Consider the following 20,411-nt stretch of genomic DNA (forward strand, 5'->3'; position numbering starts at 1 on the left):
ATCATCTTTCATTGTTTTGAGTGCATTCATGGTATGCCTTGTGGTGCTTTGTTGTCTCCATCACACAATTATGGCCCACTCATCTTGTAAGATCTACCTCATCTATGATGCCTTCCTCTCACTATCCTTTCTTGATGGTTCTTCTTGCTGAACTCACCGAAACACGCTTGCCCTTTTTAAAAAGTTACAGTTTACTTACATCCAAAGCTCAGGGTTGCTTCAGTGCTTCTGACCATCCCGTAGCTATTGGATGCTAAACAGTAGTAGATTCCAGCATCTTTCTGTTTATCAGGGTTGTTGATAACAAGGTTTCCTCCTACCATACTGTATCGATCACTTGTGAGATCAACATCCCCATTATTCATTCTCCATCTATGAGAAAAAGACGCAAAGGTCATATCACAGATCATGAGACCTAGAAACTCTACGGAGCTAACACAGTTCTAAAATAATTTGGGTACGGCTCCATGTGAAGTCAGACAATTAAGAATATGATTCAGGTGGTATTTCTTTGTATTCTATAATTCTGAGTCTCTAGGACCATAATTTGTAATTTAGCTCAGGTACAGACAGGTAAAACTCAAAGTACGTGACGTATTTTGTCTTTTTTTTGTGAGGTATCTCAAGTGACAAATATTTTGCTGAGTTTTTCTCCATAAATTGATTTCTTGGGATGTAATTGATAGCCATCTATGCACCAGTTAGATTCATACATATGCAGATATACTGTCTAAAATATTAAAAGCATTGTTCTACCAGAAATAAGTATAAAATATCAATATTTGACTCTAAATTTCAAAGTAATTTTTCAATAAAACATACTAATTGACATTGGCTTCTGCTCAATAAGTGACATATTCTGACCACTAGAGGTCAGTCACACAATTTGAAAATGATAAAAGTCAGTAGGGATTTTGAAAATTTATTCTGAGCCACAAATATACAAGTAAAACTGGATTTTCTCCAGCCTAGAGTTAGTGGTCACTTATGTCTTTTCTCATTACTCAAAGATTACTTTTAATAAAGTAAAAAAGGTGAACAATTCTTTTTCTCCCCAACCACATAATATCATAACAATGTAAGACATGCTGCAGATAATCAGAGCATTAACTGATAGGGATAGTATTATAAATAGACTGGAAACAGGGATCTAACTTTCTGATGTGATGATGAAAAGAATGCATGTAAAAAATAGTTCTCAACTGTATAATTTTATAATCATTCTTTATCAGGGTTTATCCTTTAAAGTTCCATGTCCTGAGGAAAGTCATAAGCCTAGAGCTGTGGTCAAATCGCTCAAGTAGTAGTGGCTTGTGGCCACATCACTCATTCCCTGGCCACTTCTAATTTGAGTAATAATCATGCCCAAGAGTCCTAATGACTTTAGAATATCTGTCGTCAAATCAAAATTACTGGAACATTATTAGTTACAATTTTTTTCATAATAGGAGATAATTTAAAAGCAAGTATAGAAAACTGTGATTTTGCATTTTTAAAACTTACTAAATTACAATCCAATGAATAAAGCCTTCCTCTTACCACAGGTGATGGCAATATTGTCCCTGCCTGAACCATCTAGTGTTAAGTTGCTTAGCTCTTGTCAGGACAGTGGGTTTCTTTGTTGGGCAGCTCCAATTTTTGTAATTTCTCCCTCATTATATTGGTTCCAACTTTTTGTTTATTATCTTAATTTCCTCCACATGGATCTGATTGTGCTTGTGACATCATATAAGAATTACCTTTTTCTGTGTTTGAAGAAGTTCACTGGTCTAGTTTCAGAAACATAGACTATTCTACAATCCTTTTTAATAGTTTTTTAATTGTAATGCTTGTTTCTTTGGGGATAGAGGAAAGATAATGAAAGCCTCAAGGCTTATAAGTCAGAAGTAAAGTCCCCCATTGTACCTCTCGGGATGTTGCTATGAATAGCACGTTGTCACAGAACATGCTACAAATATAAAACTATTATATGAATAAAAAATTGGATGAATACCAAGGTTAGTATAATTTGTCCTGAAATTAAGTACATTTTAAAAACTTTAAATGTTCTTTTCCATCAAACTACTTGCATCATGAGCTGATTTTTTTTTTCTGTTCTTTCCCCCTTTTTTTTCCCTGTCAAATGCAGACTGCCTTCATAACAAGATTAAACGTCTATCTGTCTTCTCTAGTTCTGTCTATTAATGTATGGATAACCAGGCCAAACTTAAAGTGGGAATTTCAGTGCTGGGTTCAACCTGTGAGAGGCAGTTGGTGACTTACTGGCAAAGCAAAGCTTTGCTTTTTATTGTGCCAGTGTGGTGGGGGACGGGGGCAGCAAGGAGAAGCATAGCCTTTTCCATGTTTCTAGAACATTATCTGAAAGCAGCCCTTTCTTCTGGTTGCCTCTGTTCCAGCCTAGAGACTGATTTGCTAAGGTCCCTTGTGTGAATGTTAACAACAGAGTGTCACAGAATAAGTGTCGCTGAAAGAGCTTTTGGGATTCTATCAATCTATCCAGATAGATAAATAATGAAAAAATTGCATACCTCTTTGGAAGTCATAAAACCTGTGTTTCAGTCTTGGATCTGTGATTTACTAGTTCTTGAGCAAGCAAATTTACTTATTCAGGATTCAGCTTCCTCTCCTGTAAAATTTTCTCGGATTGGATCTCCTCTACACATCCTATTAGTTCTATTATTCCATGTCAGTGACAAATAGGCTCTCATTATATATGGCTTAAGGGTGCAAATAAGTCTAGCCCATCAGATATTTTCAGAACAAATGTGTTATTTATAATTTATAAAATACCTACTTATGTCTCATCTCCATTCATGAAATTGAAACAATAAAAATAATTTCAATGGGATGGTAATTTTGTATCTAAATTCACATTTTATCTTAAGAATAATTTTGTAATTGTAGCCAAAGGCAGGAAAAACCTGAGTACCATTAGAATCAAATGGGTGGAAGGGGATATTCTCTTTTATAAGAATTTTTTATAATAATAGAAAGTTACTTTTCTATCCAGGAAAAAATATTAAATTTGTTGAGTGACAACCTTCAATTTAGTCAGGTGACATGAACACACTAGAGCCCCCAATTTCTCCATCAGTCACTTGTTTTGTCTTATGGAACCATTGCACAGGTGAAATTTAAACCCACTGGCTTTTGGTTGATTTTTGCATCTCATTCTTTGCATCAGATGAGAAACTGTTAGTATACTTTTCTGACACATCTGAAGCAGGAAAACTCATTGTTGCTTTTTATAAAGTTGTTTTTGACAGCATACTTATGTAACCCAGAAAAACAGTAAGAGGTATGTTTATATAGATTTTCCTATAGGTAGAGACATTTAAGAAATTTGCTGTGTTGGCTGGAATACAGATATGAGACTGTTGAAAAAGCTGATGCTTTCTACAGTTATTTGTGCAAGATCTTTAAATGTACTTAATATAAAAATGTATCTATTTCTGTAGGTATGAGTTATCCAGGCCAGTACATAACAAAAACATTTTATCCTCAAATCTGTATACTTAAATTACGTATAATTTTATATAACCATTCATAGGCTTAAAAACATGGTTTCCATTATACAAATTGTAAGTGGATGATGTCAAATGCCAGTAGCATTACCTGTGCAGAAATAGTGAGAATTATTTGCATATATTTAAGAGAATCTCCTATTTGAGCATTAGACAACTTTTTTAATAGCTTGTATGCTAATATTTTTGTTAATGTCCATGGAATTTGCAGAAAGCACTATATTATATCTGTACAAGTTCATAGCTGCTGATCTGTGATCATTACTCTGATACTCCATTCTGAAAAGAGAAGTGAGGTACATTACTTGTAAACCGGGAAAGGGCTGGCTCGTGCCCTACAGTTGAGTGAGACTTTTCCTTCCAGTGATTCCTCTGGATAAATGGTATTGATTGGCTGCTCTTCAAAAATTGGTCCAAATCCTTTGTCTTCCTCAGAAACTACAAGGAAAATTTTAAAAAATTGTTTTACATTGTACTGCTTTATAAGTCAAAGAAAATTTGGGAACACTGAAAAAAAATTGCTTGAAAAAATTTAGAAACAGAGTCTCCATTTTAATTTAAAACGAAGATATTTGCCTCCATAATACTGAGCCACACATCAGGCTCTTCATTTAAAATTATTTTCTGTGAATCTCCTGACATTTCTCCAAATGTACCACGTGTTGCCAAACTTAACTACTTCCCACTTCCCCAAACAAGCTGTGCTTTCATGCCCCTGAGCCTCTGCATATGCTTTTGGTTTTCCTAGAATCATCATTCTACTTTTCTTGTCCTATCAAAATTTGCATGATACTTTGGTGACCTAGCCATAGTTAGTTCCATCAGGAAGCCAAAACCTCTCATCTCTCCTGGCTCCTATTGGTCCTCTTTTGAGTTCCTGTAGTTCCCCATATAGGTTATGGTACTTAATACACTTGCTACGATTCCTGGTACAACTTTCTGTTCTGCTAGACTGCAAATGCTTGAGAACAGGTGGCTATGTCTTTCATCTGTGTACATCATTCTCCTGGGTAGCTGCCTGGTTGTCTGAAAAACAATAGGAGCCTAATGATTTTTGAACAAGAGTCTGAATGTGAAGGAGAGCTTCTTGATGTTGCAGAAATGAGTCTCTTTTCTGAGCCAGTTTTTGTTGATTTTTTTCGAAACATGTGACTAGCATTGGCACTCAGCACCATCTAAAACAATCAATCAATAAATTACATGGATATTGGATCTGAACAGCTGGTTTAAAATTGATCACAAACAGCTGTGTTGAGAAGCAGTTGTTTCTGGTCTATTCTCCCTGGAAGGGAAGAGTGACACCTCACAGCAGGATGAGGAGAAGAGAATCATTCACATGCCACCACTGCGGCAGCATTTACAGAGCACAGCGCAAAGTCATATGCCTCAAATGAATTAATAATGATCTGTGTGGCTAGAAAGAACGAATATTCTTACAGGTCACTGGAATGTCTCTGCCCGATCTAAGCCATGATTCACTCCTCCAGTTATTTTTTAAGAGAGAAGTAAAGGCAATGGCACACAGACATTTTATCTTCTCTAACACTAAACTTGAAGATGAGAGCTCTGTTCCAGCTTCCTTTTGAACAAATAGTTTCATTATGTCATTTAAATCTCGCCTCAGTACCATTATCAGTGTGCCTTTGGACAAATTATTGAATCTCTCCAAAGCTCAATATCACTCTTTATAAAATGGGGATAATAAAATCTACCTGATAAGGTTATTGTCAGAATTATATTGAGACAATTCATGGAAGATGGCAGTGTACCTGGCTTATAATCAGCAATGAATAAATGCTAATTTTAAAACCATTCTCATGAATTTTCCAATCTCTTCAAAATTTAGTTCATGTTTCTTATGTATATAAAGTATTCGACTAATCACGAAGCTTCTAAAAACCAGAAGCCAAGTTTTCACTCTTGTAGCTCTGGTCTTATTAGCACTGTGTTTGGGACACTGAGTACATTTTTTTTGTACATATAGATGGTTACTAAAATCCTCAAGTTAATTCCACTGCCCCTCCTCCCCCACCCCCCACCCCCCACCCCAGCCACTGGTATGAGGAATTAATTTCTCTAATTAATAAGTTAACCCAAAATGTTTCAAAGGGAGCTGCCTCATTTTTGGTTGAAATTTGCTGAAACTTTTATTCAATAGTTTATAGACCTCAGACACATTCCATAACCACCATCCTATTTCAGATAGGAAATAAATAGCTGGATCAGAATCAGAAGGATGAGAGGAGCTGATACTTAGACTTAGCTCCTGCAATGACCTTTTCTAGTTATTGTCTTAGGCAAGCAATTTGTTTTACAGGGCTTGTACATTCCGAAAAGAAAGGAACATAAGCATATGTCCTAAGGACTCCATGTGCCTACCACAATTATTATTAAGATTACAAATATGAGTTATTCACAGAGATGCTCTCTGCCAATAATTTTGAAAGTTGTGTTCTAGGTTGTCTCTAGTTCCATATCCTTCTTGAGGTTGTAAAAGCCATAAATGAATATAATGTTTTCTGCTTTACTTCTAATACTTTTACTGATGATGTCTAATATTTTCTGGCTATTCAGGCTGTAACAGCACAGCAGGGAAAAAATGAGAAATGAATCCTGAATCCCTGGTTACTGAAGACTTTTATTTTTTCTGTAAGGTCTGGATTTTCTGATTTCTAAAAGAAATGGCCTTGTGCTTATCTGTGATAAAAATCATGTTATTTTTCTTCTCAGTTTGACAATTTCATAAGCTCTTCCTTGAGTCTCTCCCAATTGCACAGGTCTTCTGACTGGAGCAATTTAGTAACACCTGCCAATTTGAAGATCTTGTTTCTTCTCAATGCATATAAAAATGCTTAAAAAGACAAGTAGATAAATCAATATATAGAGATTCTCTTCTTGAAGGTAAGATAATTTCTATTCCCACCATAATCCTTGATAACTAATGACTTTAGTGTGAATTATTTTAAAACAATTTATTTTAAATCTAAGTTCATAAATATTTAGAAAACTAAAAATAAATATTGCTTAGGGGACTGTAAAGTTCATAAAGATCTTCCAAGTACTTTGATACTTATGCGACAAGCCTGGGGATGATATAAATGTTATTGTTACCAATGGAGAAGGCTATCCGTGTAAGAAGATTTAAGGAGAAATGAATGTATGTTGCAAGTATGCATATACTTTAAACATAAGGCCACTGATCTGCATTGGATTGGATCTTGAGTTTCCACTTCTTACAACAGTGGTAGCATAGAAATTTCAGATAGTCATGTTGGGAGCAACAATTTGATACACTTATAGGTGTTAGTTATCCTTGATCTGACTTCGGGTACTTCAATAAGTTTTTAGACACAACACCAAAAGCATGATCTATCAAAGAAAAAAAAGGATTAAGTTGAATTTTCTTAAAATCAAAAGATCTGCTCAGTGAAAGACGTTGTTAAGAGAATCTCAGGTCTTCAGGGTTAAGAGTTTTCCTTTGAACCTTCTCCAACTTGCATTCTATAAGCAGCACATTGGAAAGATTTTTTAGATACTAAATATTAGTCTCATTTAATGGAATATAGTAGTGATTAAATATGACTTCCTAAAATATGAACTCATCTCAAGAGGTACAGGCTTACATTAATAAAGACCAGTTACACAATTGTATTTCCAATATAGAAATAGACAGCCCTGGTCTGTCTAGTGTCTGTTTCTAAAGTGACTTCTAGAAGTGCCATTATATGGAGGGTTATCATACAGAATTCTAAATTTAATTCATAATTTCATTTGCTTCCTTGAAAGAAGCTTCTTTATCTCTTTGAAGTAAGGTGAGTAACGGTCATTCAGAATTGCTTTGGTTATTGAAAGTACTGCTTGGAACTTTCAAATATAATAAAGACAGATTCATATAAACATATTTCTATGTAAAGATTAGTTAGTAGATTTTCATATTTTAATGAAATGAGTAGTCTTAAATATTTCTTTTGATAATGTATCCTTTCATTTAAGGTGTATGCTTTTGAGATAAAAGCTGGTCAGCTTTTAGAAAACTGAGAGTATGTTTTAAGTAGCTTTTTTATCTTAATAATATGTATTTTTAAAAAAGGAAAAGGTGCTAGCCAGGAAAATTTTCATGGAAAATTATAGAATGTCACATACTAATAATGATGAGGCTATGCCTATCAGGTTATACTGGGTGTGTATGTAGAGTTATTCCTATACATAAGGAATGAGCAAACCCTTCAAGGGGATATGCAAATATTTAACAATTTTGGAGTGAATTTTTATAAGCCAAACTGGATAATATTGGTGTCTTATGATACTTTTCCTTCTCAGTTATAATACCTTTCACAAATTATATGTATATATTTCTCAATACTCCCACTTATATTTGACCTTTATAGAAACAGACAATGCAAGCTTTCAGGGATTAAAATAAGAAGCGAATCTCCAAGAAAATACTGAAATTATTTTTCACATTGAGAGAATATTGCAGTTAAGATATTTCTAAAACACCAAAAGCAACGGCAGCAAAAGCCAAAATTGACAAATGGGATCTCATTAAACTAAAGAGCTTCTGCACAGCAAAAGAAACTACCATCAGAGTGAACAGGCAACCTACAGAATGGGAGAAAATTTTTGCAATCTACTCATCTGACAAAGGGCTAATATCCAGAACCTACAAAGAACTCAAACAAATTTACAAGAAAAAAACAAACAACCCCATCAAAAAGTGGGCAAAGGATATGAACAGACATTTCTCAAAAGAAGACATTCATACAGCCAACAGACACATGAAAAAATGCTCATCATCACTGGCCATCAGAGAAATGCAAATCAAAACCACAATCAGATACCATCTCACACCAGTTAGAATGGCGATCATTAAAAAGTCAGGAAACAACAGGTGCTGGAGAGGATGTGGAGAAATAGGAACACTTTTACACTGTTGGTGGGATTGTAAACTAGTTCAACCATTATGGAAAACAGTATGGCGATTCCTCAAGGATCTAGAACTAGATGTACCATATGACCCAGCCATCCCATTACTGGGTATATACCCAAAGGATTATAAATCATGCTGCTATAAAGACACATGCACACGTATGTTTATTGCGGCACTATTCACAATAGCAAAGACTTGGAATCAACCCAAATGTCCATCAATGACAGATTGGATTAAGAAAATGTGGCACATATACACCATGGAATACTATGCAGCCATCAAAAAGGATGAGTTTGTGTCCTTTGTAGGGACATGGATGCAGCTGGAAACCATCATTCTTAGCAAACTATCACAAGAACAGAAAACCAAACACCGCATGTTCTCACTCATAGGTGGGAACTGAGCAATGAGATCACTCGGACTCAGGAAGGGGAACATCACACACCGGGGCCTATCATGGGGAGGGAGGAGGGGGGAGGGGGGAGGGATTGCATTGGGAGTTATACCTGATGTAAATGACGAGTTGATGGGTGCAGCACACCAACAAGGCACAAGTATACATATGTAACAAACCTGCACGTTATGCACATGTACCCTACAACTTAAAGTATAATAATAATAATTAAAAAATAAAAAAATTAAAAAAAAAAAGAAAAAAAGATTTATCAAACTAATATGAAATGCAAATTTCCTGAATAAAGTCTTAATTCTAAAAAAAAAAAAAAAAAAAAAAAGATATTTCTCTTTGCCCTTTCCAAGAACAAAAAGCAGAATAGGACACACTTCACATCACATTCATTTTTCGGTTAAGATTTTATTTCATAACTATATGCTTCTTGCTTTTCTAAACTTTTCAAGCCTGAATCACATAATGTATTCTGTTTGATGGTTTAGCAATGACTGTATATATTTTATTTTAGGAAGATATTTGGGCCCTTGAGAGAAAAACTACTCAAAACAAGCATCTGTATTGCATTGCCAGGTTCAGCATGAACCTCTTGAATATGATCCTCATGTCTCCCTTGTAGGCTGTACCTTAGTTTATGACCATGCTAGCTCACCTAGGGTGCTCAGATGCAGGGAAAAGAATTTTCAGGGATATTTCAATACAAGGCTCAGCAAAGGATCCAGTAATGTAAGCATTATGTTCTCAGCCTACAGAAAATACTATCATCTATTGATTTTTTTCTACAGCCATGGAAACACTTAGATGACAAATTTTGATGCTTTGGAAGTATTATGAGGTTAAAAGGCATGAGAAACAAACCACAGATAGAGATTGTGTTTTTAAAAACTAAAATTATTTTTTAAATACATTCCTTTTTTTACTAGATAGATTCTTCTTAAAAGGAGCATAAAGTTATAGATGATCTCTCAAGCTAATTGAAGCTTTAACACTTCATATCACTATTTTGATCTGCTTTTAATGCAAATGCATTTATTTCCTACCAGATAATGTGATTATCATAAATCTATTACAGACATAAGTACATTTCTTAAATGTGATCAAAAAGATTAAGATAGAAATAATGTATGAATATTTGCAGTCATATTTACTAATGTAAACGAGAGGCGAAAGCTACTGTTCTTTCATTCTCATTTTCACCATTAATATAATTAGTCAATTATATAATCTCAAATGGGATTACTTCACCTATCACTATGTGGAGAGTGTCCACTATAATATTGCTATTCTATTTTATTTCTGGAAATTGAAAGTAAAATTATGATTTGTGCTTCAGAGATATTTTTATTCATTTTATATACTTTTTGAGACAAACTCCACTTCCCATTCTATTATACGTCACCTCAATCTGTTAGTTAGTAAGCACAATTTTATGCAGGCATGTTATAAGAAGAGTCCTAGGAAAAATCTATTAGAAAAAGGTGATGGCATCAAAATTTCAAGAGACTAAAATGGAAATTTTTACGACATTTGCAGTATTATAGTGATTATTGGGTGGGGAGTGGTGTAAGCTCCCTTGAAACTCTCTAAATGAGATAATATTTAAATTATCACAAAGCATCCTTCTTCTACACAGTACAGCTTCCTTTCTCCATTGCCAACCATTTCCTGCTGATAAGAGAAGATGGGCTTAGCCTTTAAATACTCTGGTGCCCCAATTTTTTAGGGTCATGGGTAATAGGTAACATTGCAGTACTTTTCCATAACTAAACATGCAAAGTAAGGATTTGGTCTCAAAAACTTATAGAAATACAGTTATTAGAATAAAGAATATAGTCAGGTTAGCATGAAAGTTAAGTGAACTGAATTCTCCTTGTTTGGTTTTACCTGCCCAAAGGGAGCCTGTCACGTCTCTCTAGAGAATCTACTTCCTTGTCCTGTGACCCACCTCTGAAGCATGTAGACTCTGTTTTACGTACCTGGCTGGGCATCTGCTGACACCTACCTCATATCTTAGTACATCCTAATATATAGCATGACTGGGCTCGTGGATCTACTTCCAGAACTCGGCCTGTTTCAGTCTAACTCTAGTCTATTTTGATTAATGGGGCTATTTGGGACCACAGATCAAAATAGTGACAGGTCACTGACTGCTATAAAATGTCAATCATATTTGGAGATAGAAATATGTACTGAAAATAATTCTTAGTGACTGATATGAGTCTAGTTGAAAAAATATACAGGAAATCTTGGTGCGAGTACTATAAAGATATGTGAAATTTTCTACCTGCCCTCCCTACAGCCAAGCAATGAAGATAGTTTTTTTAAATGTTAGCTTTGGATATTATACAGTCATATCTTAACTCTACATGTGCAAAATATAAATTATATATTATTTCATATCCCAATTTTTACAAAATATATATTATACTGCTATTTTATTTCTTTTTAAAAATACTTTTTCTCAATGAATTACAAAGGAATTAAAGATACTTATTTTCATTTTAGATTAGCCTGGTCCTACAATAGCTGCAGGTTTTTTTTTCTTTCTGAAAGTAAAGTAAATGCAGACCACAAGTGGAAAAAAGCATCTAACGTATTTGCTGTCAAATGATTTAGTTATTAATTAAATATCTAAACATTACAGATTGATTATGTGCAACTTATTCATGTTTGCTCTCTTATCTTAATGGAATATGATACTGCTTTCAAAAAATCTAAAAAAAATTAAGAAGAAAAATATTCTTAAAGACATGAAGAGTGAAGTTGGTTTTGATGATTTTGTTATAATCTTTTATGTACTTTGTTTTTCAAATTTAGACACATGCACACGTACGTTCATTGCGGCACTATTCACAATAGCAAAGATTTGGAATCAACCCAAATGTCCATCAGTGACAGACTGGATTAAGAAAATGTGGCACATATACACTGTGGAATACTATGCAGCCATAAAAAAGGATGAGTTTGTGTCCTTTGTAGGGACATGGATGCAGCTGGAAACCATCATTCTTAGCAAACTATCACAAGAACAGAAAACCAAACACCGCATGTTCTCACTCATAGGTGGGAACTGAACAATGAGATCACTTGGACTCAGGAAGGGGGACATCACACACCGGGGCCTATTATGGGGAGGGGGGAGGGGGGAGGGATTGCATTGGGAGTTATACCTGATGTAAATGACGAGTTGATGGGTGCAGCACAGCAACATGGCACAAGTATACATATGTAACAAACCTGCACGTTATGCACATGTACCCTAGAACTTAAAGTATAATCATAATAATAAAAAATACAGGGGGGCAATACTCAAGGTAGTCTGAAACAAGAAACTTCTCTATCCGAGTCAATATTCCCAATTAATAGTAGGTTTTACATTCCTAATTTAAGCAGATTAAATTGAAATTCAGTAAAATTGAATTGTCTTAAAAAAAATAAAAATAAAATGTTTTTATTTTTAAATAGTGTTAACATACATTTAAACACTAGCTACTAATGTTGCTGTAAAATAATCATTAAAAACTCTTAAATGTGCTGGATGACATATTGGATGGAACTTTTTCATTTGTGAGAAAAATCTCAATTTCAATTCACCTGAGTAATTCAGCAGACTTTGTTGGTTGACTAATCAGCTCCTCTTTTGCCCTTTACCTTCATGACAAAGCTCAGCCTCGTTCAAGGATCAACCCATCCCTCACATGACTCAGAAGGGAAGGTTGACTGGCAGTGATGCCATTACTCTTGCTAATGATGGGTTTGGTGGTGAATGTGTGACCCAACTCTGGACATGTAGCGCAAGGTTTCTGAGAAAGGTCTCCTTGTTTTTAAAGATAGATAGATACAAGAAAAAATGAGCACACTCCCTTTGCCTATGAGACATTGTTATGTCTCTGTGTGATACCTGGAACTGCAGCACTGCTGCCAGCAGGTCAAGTAGGAAACCTGAGAATTGACCATTGGACTTACAATGTGTGACATTAGTGACATGGATAAGGCAGTTTTGGTTGAGTGGTCATGGGAAACACTGATTGCAGCAGATTAAAAGGAGAATATGGGTCAAGGAATTGGAAAAAGCAGCCATAGGCTATTTTTTAAAAATACTTAGTGAATAAGTCTCACGAGATCTGATGGGTTTATCAGGGGTTTCCGCTTTTGCTTCTTCCCCATTTTTCTCTTGCTGCTGCGATGTAAGAAGTGCCTTTCGCCTCCTGCCATAATTCTGAGACCTCCCCAGGCATGTGGAACTGTATGCCCAATTAAACTTCTTTTTCTTCCCAGTCTCGGGTATGTCTTTATATCAGCAGGGTAAAAACAGACTAATACAATGGGTAGCTTTGATTTGGCATGCAAGTTCTAGCACTGGTTGTTCAGTGATTCTTCAGGATTTTTCATTCTCCTACCATTATGCAGTGGCTTTTATAAGTTACTAGTGTTGCTACACTCATTAAGCACCTACTTGCCAGTCATTATGCTAGAAGTTATCATTGCAATTCATTTTTCAGTCCTCACAACAATTCTGTGATTTTTACATATTGGAGAGTTGGGACTCATAGAAGTTATATAATTTACACAAGAGAGTAAGATCATCTAGTGAGTACTAAGCTGAAAATGCAAATTCAGGCTGGTCTTACTCTGATTCTGTATTTTTTCCAGTATGCCATGCTGACTTTATTTCTGCAATATCTGTTTGGTAGTTGAAATAGGATCTAAACTGCGAGGTTATTAAACAATAAATTTTGCAATATCTGTGAACTTTTAATTGAACTGAATCTTAAGATTCCAAGTTCACTAACTTTAGTTATCTCCCTTGCAACAAAGCAAGAGGTTTTCAAAAATAAGTTCAATGCTTACAAATTTTAAAATATTGCTTCCAAATTTAGTGGTATAGCATTGTTACAAAGCATGCGGGAAAAAATAGCAGCCACAGTGAATATTTTCCGTTTGCTACAGTCCTCTCATAGGATATTTGTTTATGATGTAGCCACTCATTCAACAGTTTGCTTACAATCTCAGAAAGATCACCTTACAAAATTTCATAGTGATCTAACATTAACCATTTGCCTTAAAGTTTAGAGAGTTAATAGCTTACAACAAGGATAAAATATGATTCAATAGGGAAAAGGTGTTTACAAAGTTTACTCTTTGGTTAACTTACCTCCATGACCATATCTTCTATACCATGTAAACTCTAAAAATGAAAGAAAAAACAAAATTTTGATCCTGAAGCAGTTATTTGAATTGTGGTTTCAAACATTACTTAAATAGTTGAGATGCTAGACAGTGGAATGAGAGTAGTGGCCCTTTGCTATAAAGGTTGAAGTATCTTCACATCTGTGCAGACATTTATTTCTTATCTTTACATTGATAGTTGCAGCACCAAAGTTTGCAGTCAATAGAATTCGTATGAATTTTAAGTACTAATAGGATAATTTTTGTTTTATTTTATTCACAAAAATAAGACTTCACAATGACTTTACCAAATTTTTTCTTTATTATATTTACACTATATATGTAAATATATTATGCATGTAATTACATAAATGTATGTGAGTGAGTGTGCACAATTACCCTGGTTATAAAATATATATTTATCAATGTCATTAAAATCCTTGAGTACTAATGAAATGATCTTTTCTGAATTTTGGAGTGAGCATAATAAAAATTATTCCCCAAAATAAAATAATTTTTTAATGTTCTTAATAATGATGCCTTTCAGATTAATCATTAAAGTGATCGGTGGGGATTTATATACAAAAGGATGAGGACCATTTAAGTCTTGAACAAAACAGTCACTCAACAAGTATCTATTGAGTTAGGTTATTAACATGAGAGTATTAGAAAAATTGATTGTTAGAATTCAATTTTTCTAATACTTTCATAATAATGACCTAGCTCAATAAGTACTAGTTGGGTAAAATTATATCAGTTTTTCAGATAAAGATATGGTGTGCCTCTCATTGTAGGAAATAGGTCTGAATGCTTCACACTTGCCTTTGAAAGACAGAAATATGATAATTCTTTGTCCTAAAATGAATGTCACTCTCAAAATTGTTTTATTAGTCTTATGTCCCTACACACACTGTAGATTACTTTAATCATTTTTTAAATTATATTGATCAAATTGGTAAAAAAGTTGTAAGATTCAGTAGTGTGTTGCATCTACTTATAGCTCTTAGGAAGTGATTATTAATTTTCAGAAATTTTGTGAATCAGTTGTTAAACATGGCCAGTATTAAAAATTATATCAATTTACAAAGAAATAAATTATACTAAGAACAAAGGGAACAAATGCTTAAAACCCATTGCTTTCTCTCTTTTATTTGCTATATTTTATATTCTCTTTGCCATTGTGGTTACTTATATCTGAGTGGTGAAAATACTACAAACTAGTGAGCTGTTGCACATCTTTCCAGTTCCACATTAAATGGTGTCAAGTTGAAACTGGCCATGGTAGGAGAATTTACTCCCCAGTAATAGACAAATGCTGCCCTCCAGGGATCTCCCCAGAGATCTAGATTTTAAACATTCACCAGCACACTATTAACCAAGATTGGCAATGTTTTGTGAAATCTTAATTGAAATTAAAAAGGAAATAGGGTCACCCTTAATACATATTTATCTACCTGTCTGACCCAGATGTCAAGAGCAAATAAGGATTTTTACTTCATACAACACATTTAATAAATAAACACACATATCAATTATGTTGACATAACATATGTAGAATATACAAAGGATATTTCTTACCTGCTAGACATGTAGTAATAGATATTATCACAAGATGAGTGACCAGCAACCACATTTTCATCTTGTATTCAGCAGAAGTTCGGTTCAATTTTCCAAAAAAGAATTTAGCTTTATGGCAATTGGATAATTTTAAACACCTGCATCAAGAAAGAAAACGAGAAGGAAAGAAATAGAGGGAAGGAGAGGGGAAGGAAGGGGAGAGGAGGAGAGCAGAGGAGAAGAAAGAAAGGGAAGGAAATGGAAAATGTTCATCATTTGAGGAAAACATTATTAACCTATTTGACTTTATGCTTTTTGTTTGTAGAATAAGTTTTCATTCCTTTAAATATATTTGTAAACACCATGTAATGAAAGGAGTGGAGTCAGTATCAGAAGGCTTCAGCTGACATCCTAGTATTGACACAATGCAATCAGGAACGTCACTTAATCCTGTGTTTAGGTTTCTTTTCCCCTGTAACCATTGAGTATAATAATCCTTTTCTACAAATAGCACAGTTGTAAACATTTTGGTATCAGTCACTTTAATTGAAGGTTACATTTAATCGAAGCCCTGGTTGAAAGATTCAATTGAAGTTACATTTGTGTAAGAGCTTGTAAACTCACAGACATTACACAAGGGTGATGATGTTAGCATTTTCTGTTGGTGGCTTAAAGAAAATTTTTGCCAGACATGCTAATTTTAAATGTTAAAATACATTAATTAACAAAATATTCATTCCTCCTCATCCCTTTTACTTCTTTCGCTTATTAATTCAATGAAAAAGCAAATAAGTGTTCCTTGCATGTCAACAGGTGACAATCAAGGTTTTGTGGGGTCAAAATTGTCCATTCGGAGAGCTTTCTTTCAGGACAAGAAGAAAAAAAAATTACTAATGTAAACGAAACTACAAAACCATGTAGCAGCCTAATTAAAATATCTTGCTTTTAAAAATTTTGCAGTAATGTACGACCATGTGATTACACTGCTAAGGTTTCACCCAGGATCCCAGAATAGCCCCATGCAGGTGAAGGGCGCTGCAACTTAAGTTTCATCATCTCCATGGTGAAATCCACCACTGTGACAAAGCAGGTAGCTACGAAGGCTCAAAAAAGAAAGACACAGTTTGCTTGCTCTTAAGAAGTTCATAGAAAAAGAGTACACAGATATGTGAACAAGCCAGTGCAATGACATAGTTGTGTGGACCTGTATGCTATTAAATGTGAAAAAGTGTTAATCATTTTCACTGAAAGCATGGTAAACACAGCATGGTGGGAATGGGCCTTCCTGCAGTAGGCAGGGCATTATACAGGAGTGTTGCATTCTTAGATTTGAGTCATTTGGTGACTTCCTGCCTCAACCACCACTTACTGGATCACCTTAAGAATGATATGGCCCAGGGCATTAGAAAGAGCACTCATCAGTAATGACACAATAGGAGTTTCATCTTGAAAAGACATTAAGTCACTGTTTTAAAAGAATATATAATAGCATAACTGAAATCTCATGACATAGAGTTGAGTGAAAATATAAATTAAGATAGAACATGGGCCAGGCATGATGGCTCACACCTGTAATCTCAGCCCTTTGGGAGGCCGAAGCGGGCAGATCACCTGAGGTCAGGAGTTCGAGACCAGCCTGACCAACATGGTGAAACCCCCATCTGTACTAAAAATACAAAATTAGCCTGGTGTGGTGGCACACGCCTGTATCCCTGATACTCGGGAGGCTGAGGCAGGAGAATCACTTGAACCCGGGAGGTGGAGGTTACAGTGAGCCGAGACCTTCATGCCACTGCACTCCAGCCTGGGCAACAAAAGCAAAACTCTGTGTCAAAAAAAAAAAAAAAAAGCATGAAAACAATTCTAAAAGGAAAACACCTAATGCTCTAGTGTTCAACGTATAAATATAGTCAAACATATTTAAAACAGCAATGTTAAAATCCTACTGATTGCTTGCGTCACACTGTTACGTCAAAGAAAAATATAGGAGTCTATTTTTTAATGGATTTTGAGAACACACATACTCCCTGATTTGCAAGAATCCTAGCATTTGGCAGAGGCTGGACAAAATTTTTACCTCGCCCATGGTAACATATGGGCCAGGATAAACATATTTTTCCTTTTTAATATATATGTCTGAAATTTAAAATTTTTATTAATTTATTTTCCTAGGCAGAATTGGGCAGAGAGGAAACTAAATAGTTTAACACTGGTGAAGAATGAAAAACAATTCTTTCAGAGGACAGGAAAATTAATTACGTGATCTGTGAAAAGATTTTTAGCTTCTTATTTTGATTGTGCATCACGTCGTTATCCACATATAGACCTAAGTGAAAATTTTTGAAATGTGTATACACTGGTTATGCCTATCTAGACTTTGTCACAAAAATGTGGATTTGATCTTTTTTTTTGGCCTGATAGTTTCTAATTTTTCTCATTGAGTTACGCATACAAAATAAGACAAGTTCTTTTAATGAAGAGAAAGTTAGAAAAAGCAAACACATAAAGATGCCAAAACTTTAATGCCAAACAATTGACTTTGTAAAAATTAACTTAGAAAACATATTATTATTTTTAATTTTAATTTTATTATTATTACACAAATCATAATCTGTGGAATCCTAACTGTACTCCAGTCTGGGCGACAGGGTGAAATCCTAATTTGTGTAATAATAAACTGTTATAATTTGAGAATTCTAAATGTTTCCCACAGATATTCACATTTAAGAGCAAGAGATGCTACTGCAGTGTTGGTATTGAGGGGCAAGAAAGCAGCATTGACCAGAGAGAAAAAGAAACAGATAAATAAAGTTGAAGAATTAAGAGCAACGTCTGTGAAAGTTTGCTTCTGATTTTTCATTTTGATAGACTACATCAGTGATATTTTGGTCTATTTACCCATGAACTTTATAGATAATCTGGAAAATAAGTGGGATAGGCCTAAAAAAACATTAGTTGTGTCCACCTACAGCAAGAGATCTCAGTAAATTGAAAATAAAATACAGAAAACTTTTCTAGGGCTAGAATGTAATTTAGCAGTTCCTTCTCAATAATGACCACAGTATACGAGAACATGCGCCAAAATGCACAAATGTGTACAGGGGAAATTAGCTGGATCTTGCCTGAATTTTGCCTCAACCATTCTTTAGCTTGCAACTTTGGGCAAGTTACTCAATCTCTGAACCTAATTGTCCTCACCTTTTAATATGGAAAGAATATCTATTTCATAGCACTATTGCAAGGTTTGCATAAAGTTGTGCATGCAAAGTGTTGACTGTGAAAGTATTCAGTAACCATTTATTATTCCATTAGGCCATAAGCCAACCAGGGCAGGGGATACCTATCTTGTTCATTGTTGTGGCGCTAATGCCTGGCACACAGAAGTCACTCGATATGGAGTTACTGAATAAATGATGAAATGAATGGACCATGTGCATAACTATAATTCAATTCAAAATGAACTTTAATTTCCTAAAATAAGAATAGGGGCTGGGTCCAGTGGCTCATGCCTGTAATCTCAGCAATTTGGGAGGCCGAGGTGGGTGGATCACCAGAGGTCAGGAGTTCGAGACCAGCCTGGTCAACATGATGAAACCCCATCTCTAGTAAAAATACAAAAAAATTAGCTGAGTGTGGTGGCATGCACCTGTAATCCCAGCTAATTGGGAGCCTGAGGCAGGAGAATTGCTTGAACCTGGGAGCCGGAGGTTGCAGTGAGTGGAGATCGTGCCACTGTACTACAGCTTGGGTGACAGAGTGAAACTCTGAGAAAGAAAGAGAGAAAGAGAGAAGGAAGGAAGGAAGGAGGGAGGAAGGAAGGAAGAAAAGAAGGGAGGGAGGGAGGGAGGGAGGGAGGGGAGAAAGAGAGAGAAGGAGGAAGGAAGGAAGGAAGGAAGGAAGGAAGGAAGGAAGGAAGGAAGGAAGGAAGGAAGGAAGGAGGGAGGGAGGGAGGGAGGGAGGGAGGAAGGAAGGAAGGAAGGAAGGAAGGAAGGAAGGAAGGAAGGAAGGAAGGAAGGAAGGAAGGAAGGAAGGAAGGAAGGAAGGAAGGAAGGAAGGAAGGAAGGAAGGGGAGGAGGGAGGAAGGAAGGAAGGAAGGAAGGAAGGAAAAAGAAAGGAGGAGAAGAAGAGGGCCAGGCGCAGTGGTTCACGCTTGTAATTCCAGCACTTTGGGAGGCCAAGGCGGGCGGATCACGAGGTCAGGAGATCGAGACCATCCTGGCTAACATGCTGAAACCCGGTCTCTACTAAAAATACAAAAAATTAGCCGGGCGTGGTGGCTGGTGTGCGCCTGTAGTCCCAGCTACTCAGGAGGCTGAGGCAGGAGGATGATGTGAACTCGGGAGGCAGAGCTTCCAGTGAGCTGAGATGATGCCACTGCACTCCAGCCTGGGTGACAGAGACTCCATCTCAGAAAAAAAAAAAAGAGAGAGAAGAGAAAGAAAGAAGGAAGGAAAATGTCTCTTACTGGGGCTTTGATCCTTGTTAGGGATTCCATACTCCAGAAAAGGATATTTTAAGTATCAATATTTAAAAGCATTTTGAAATATGTGGTTTATTGGGCATTACTGAAAGTCTCTGTTTTCCAGTTCTGAATATGTACACTCTAATCAGAATGAAGAGTTCATTACTTTGAGCCTCTCTGTGTTATTCCATGCTATCTTTTCCTTCACTTCAAAATGTTTTGTCTTTCAGTAGGACAGTGAGACATCCCCAGCAGCATGTAATTTATTTTATGAAATGGATTTCTTGCCATTTGGGTATAAAAGTATCTTTCATATGTTGTTCACACATTTGTTTTTCTGCTGGTGATCTGTTCTATTGT

At 35.5% G+C, this 20,411-nt stretch overlaps 1 protein-coding gene across 4 annotated transcripts in view; it reads right to left on the reverse strand.

Moving 5' to 3' along the window:
- Nucleotides 1–20,411, reverse strand: part of LOC105470139 (contactin 1) — a 388,425-nt gene that overhangs the window by 155,753 nt on the left and 212,261 nt on the right. For all 4 annotated transcript variants that reach the window (XM_071071869.1, XM_011721914.3, XM_011721915.3 and 1 more), the window contains exons 2-5: nucleotides 15,611–15,747; nucleotides 14,019–14,051; nucleotides 3,830–3,962; nucleotides 200–372 (exon numbers count right to left, since the gene is read on the reverse strand). In XM_071071869.1, the coding sequence (XP_070927970.1) occupies nucleotides 200–372; nucleotides 3,830–3,962; nucleotides 14,019–14,051; nucleotides 15,611–15,671 (400 nt within the window). In that variant the 5' untranslated portion in view covers nucleotides 15,672–15,747. The remainder of the gene's footprint in view (nucleotides 1–199; nucleotides 373–3,829; nucleotides 3,963–14,018; nucleotides 14,052–15,610; nucleotides 15,748–20,411) is intronic.

This window comes from Macaca nemestrina, chromosome 10, assembly GCF_043159975.1.
Source record: "Macaca nemestrina isolate mMacNem1 chromosome 10, mMacNem.hap1, whole genome shotgun sequence".
Lineage (NCBI taxonomy): Eukaryota > Metazoa > Chordata > Mammalia > Primates > Cercopithecidae > Macaca > Macaca nemestrina.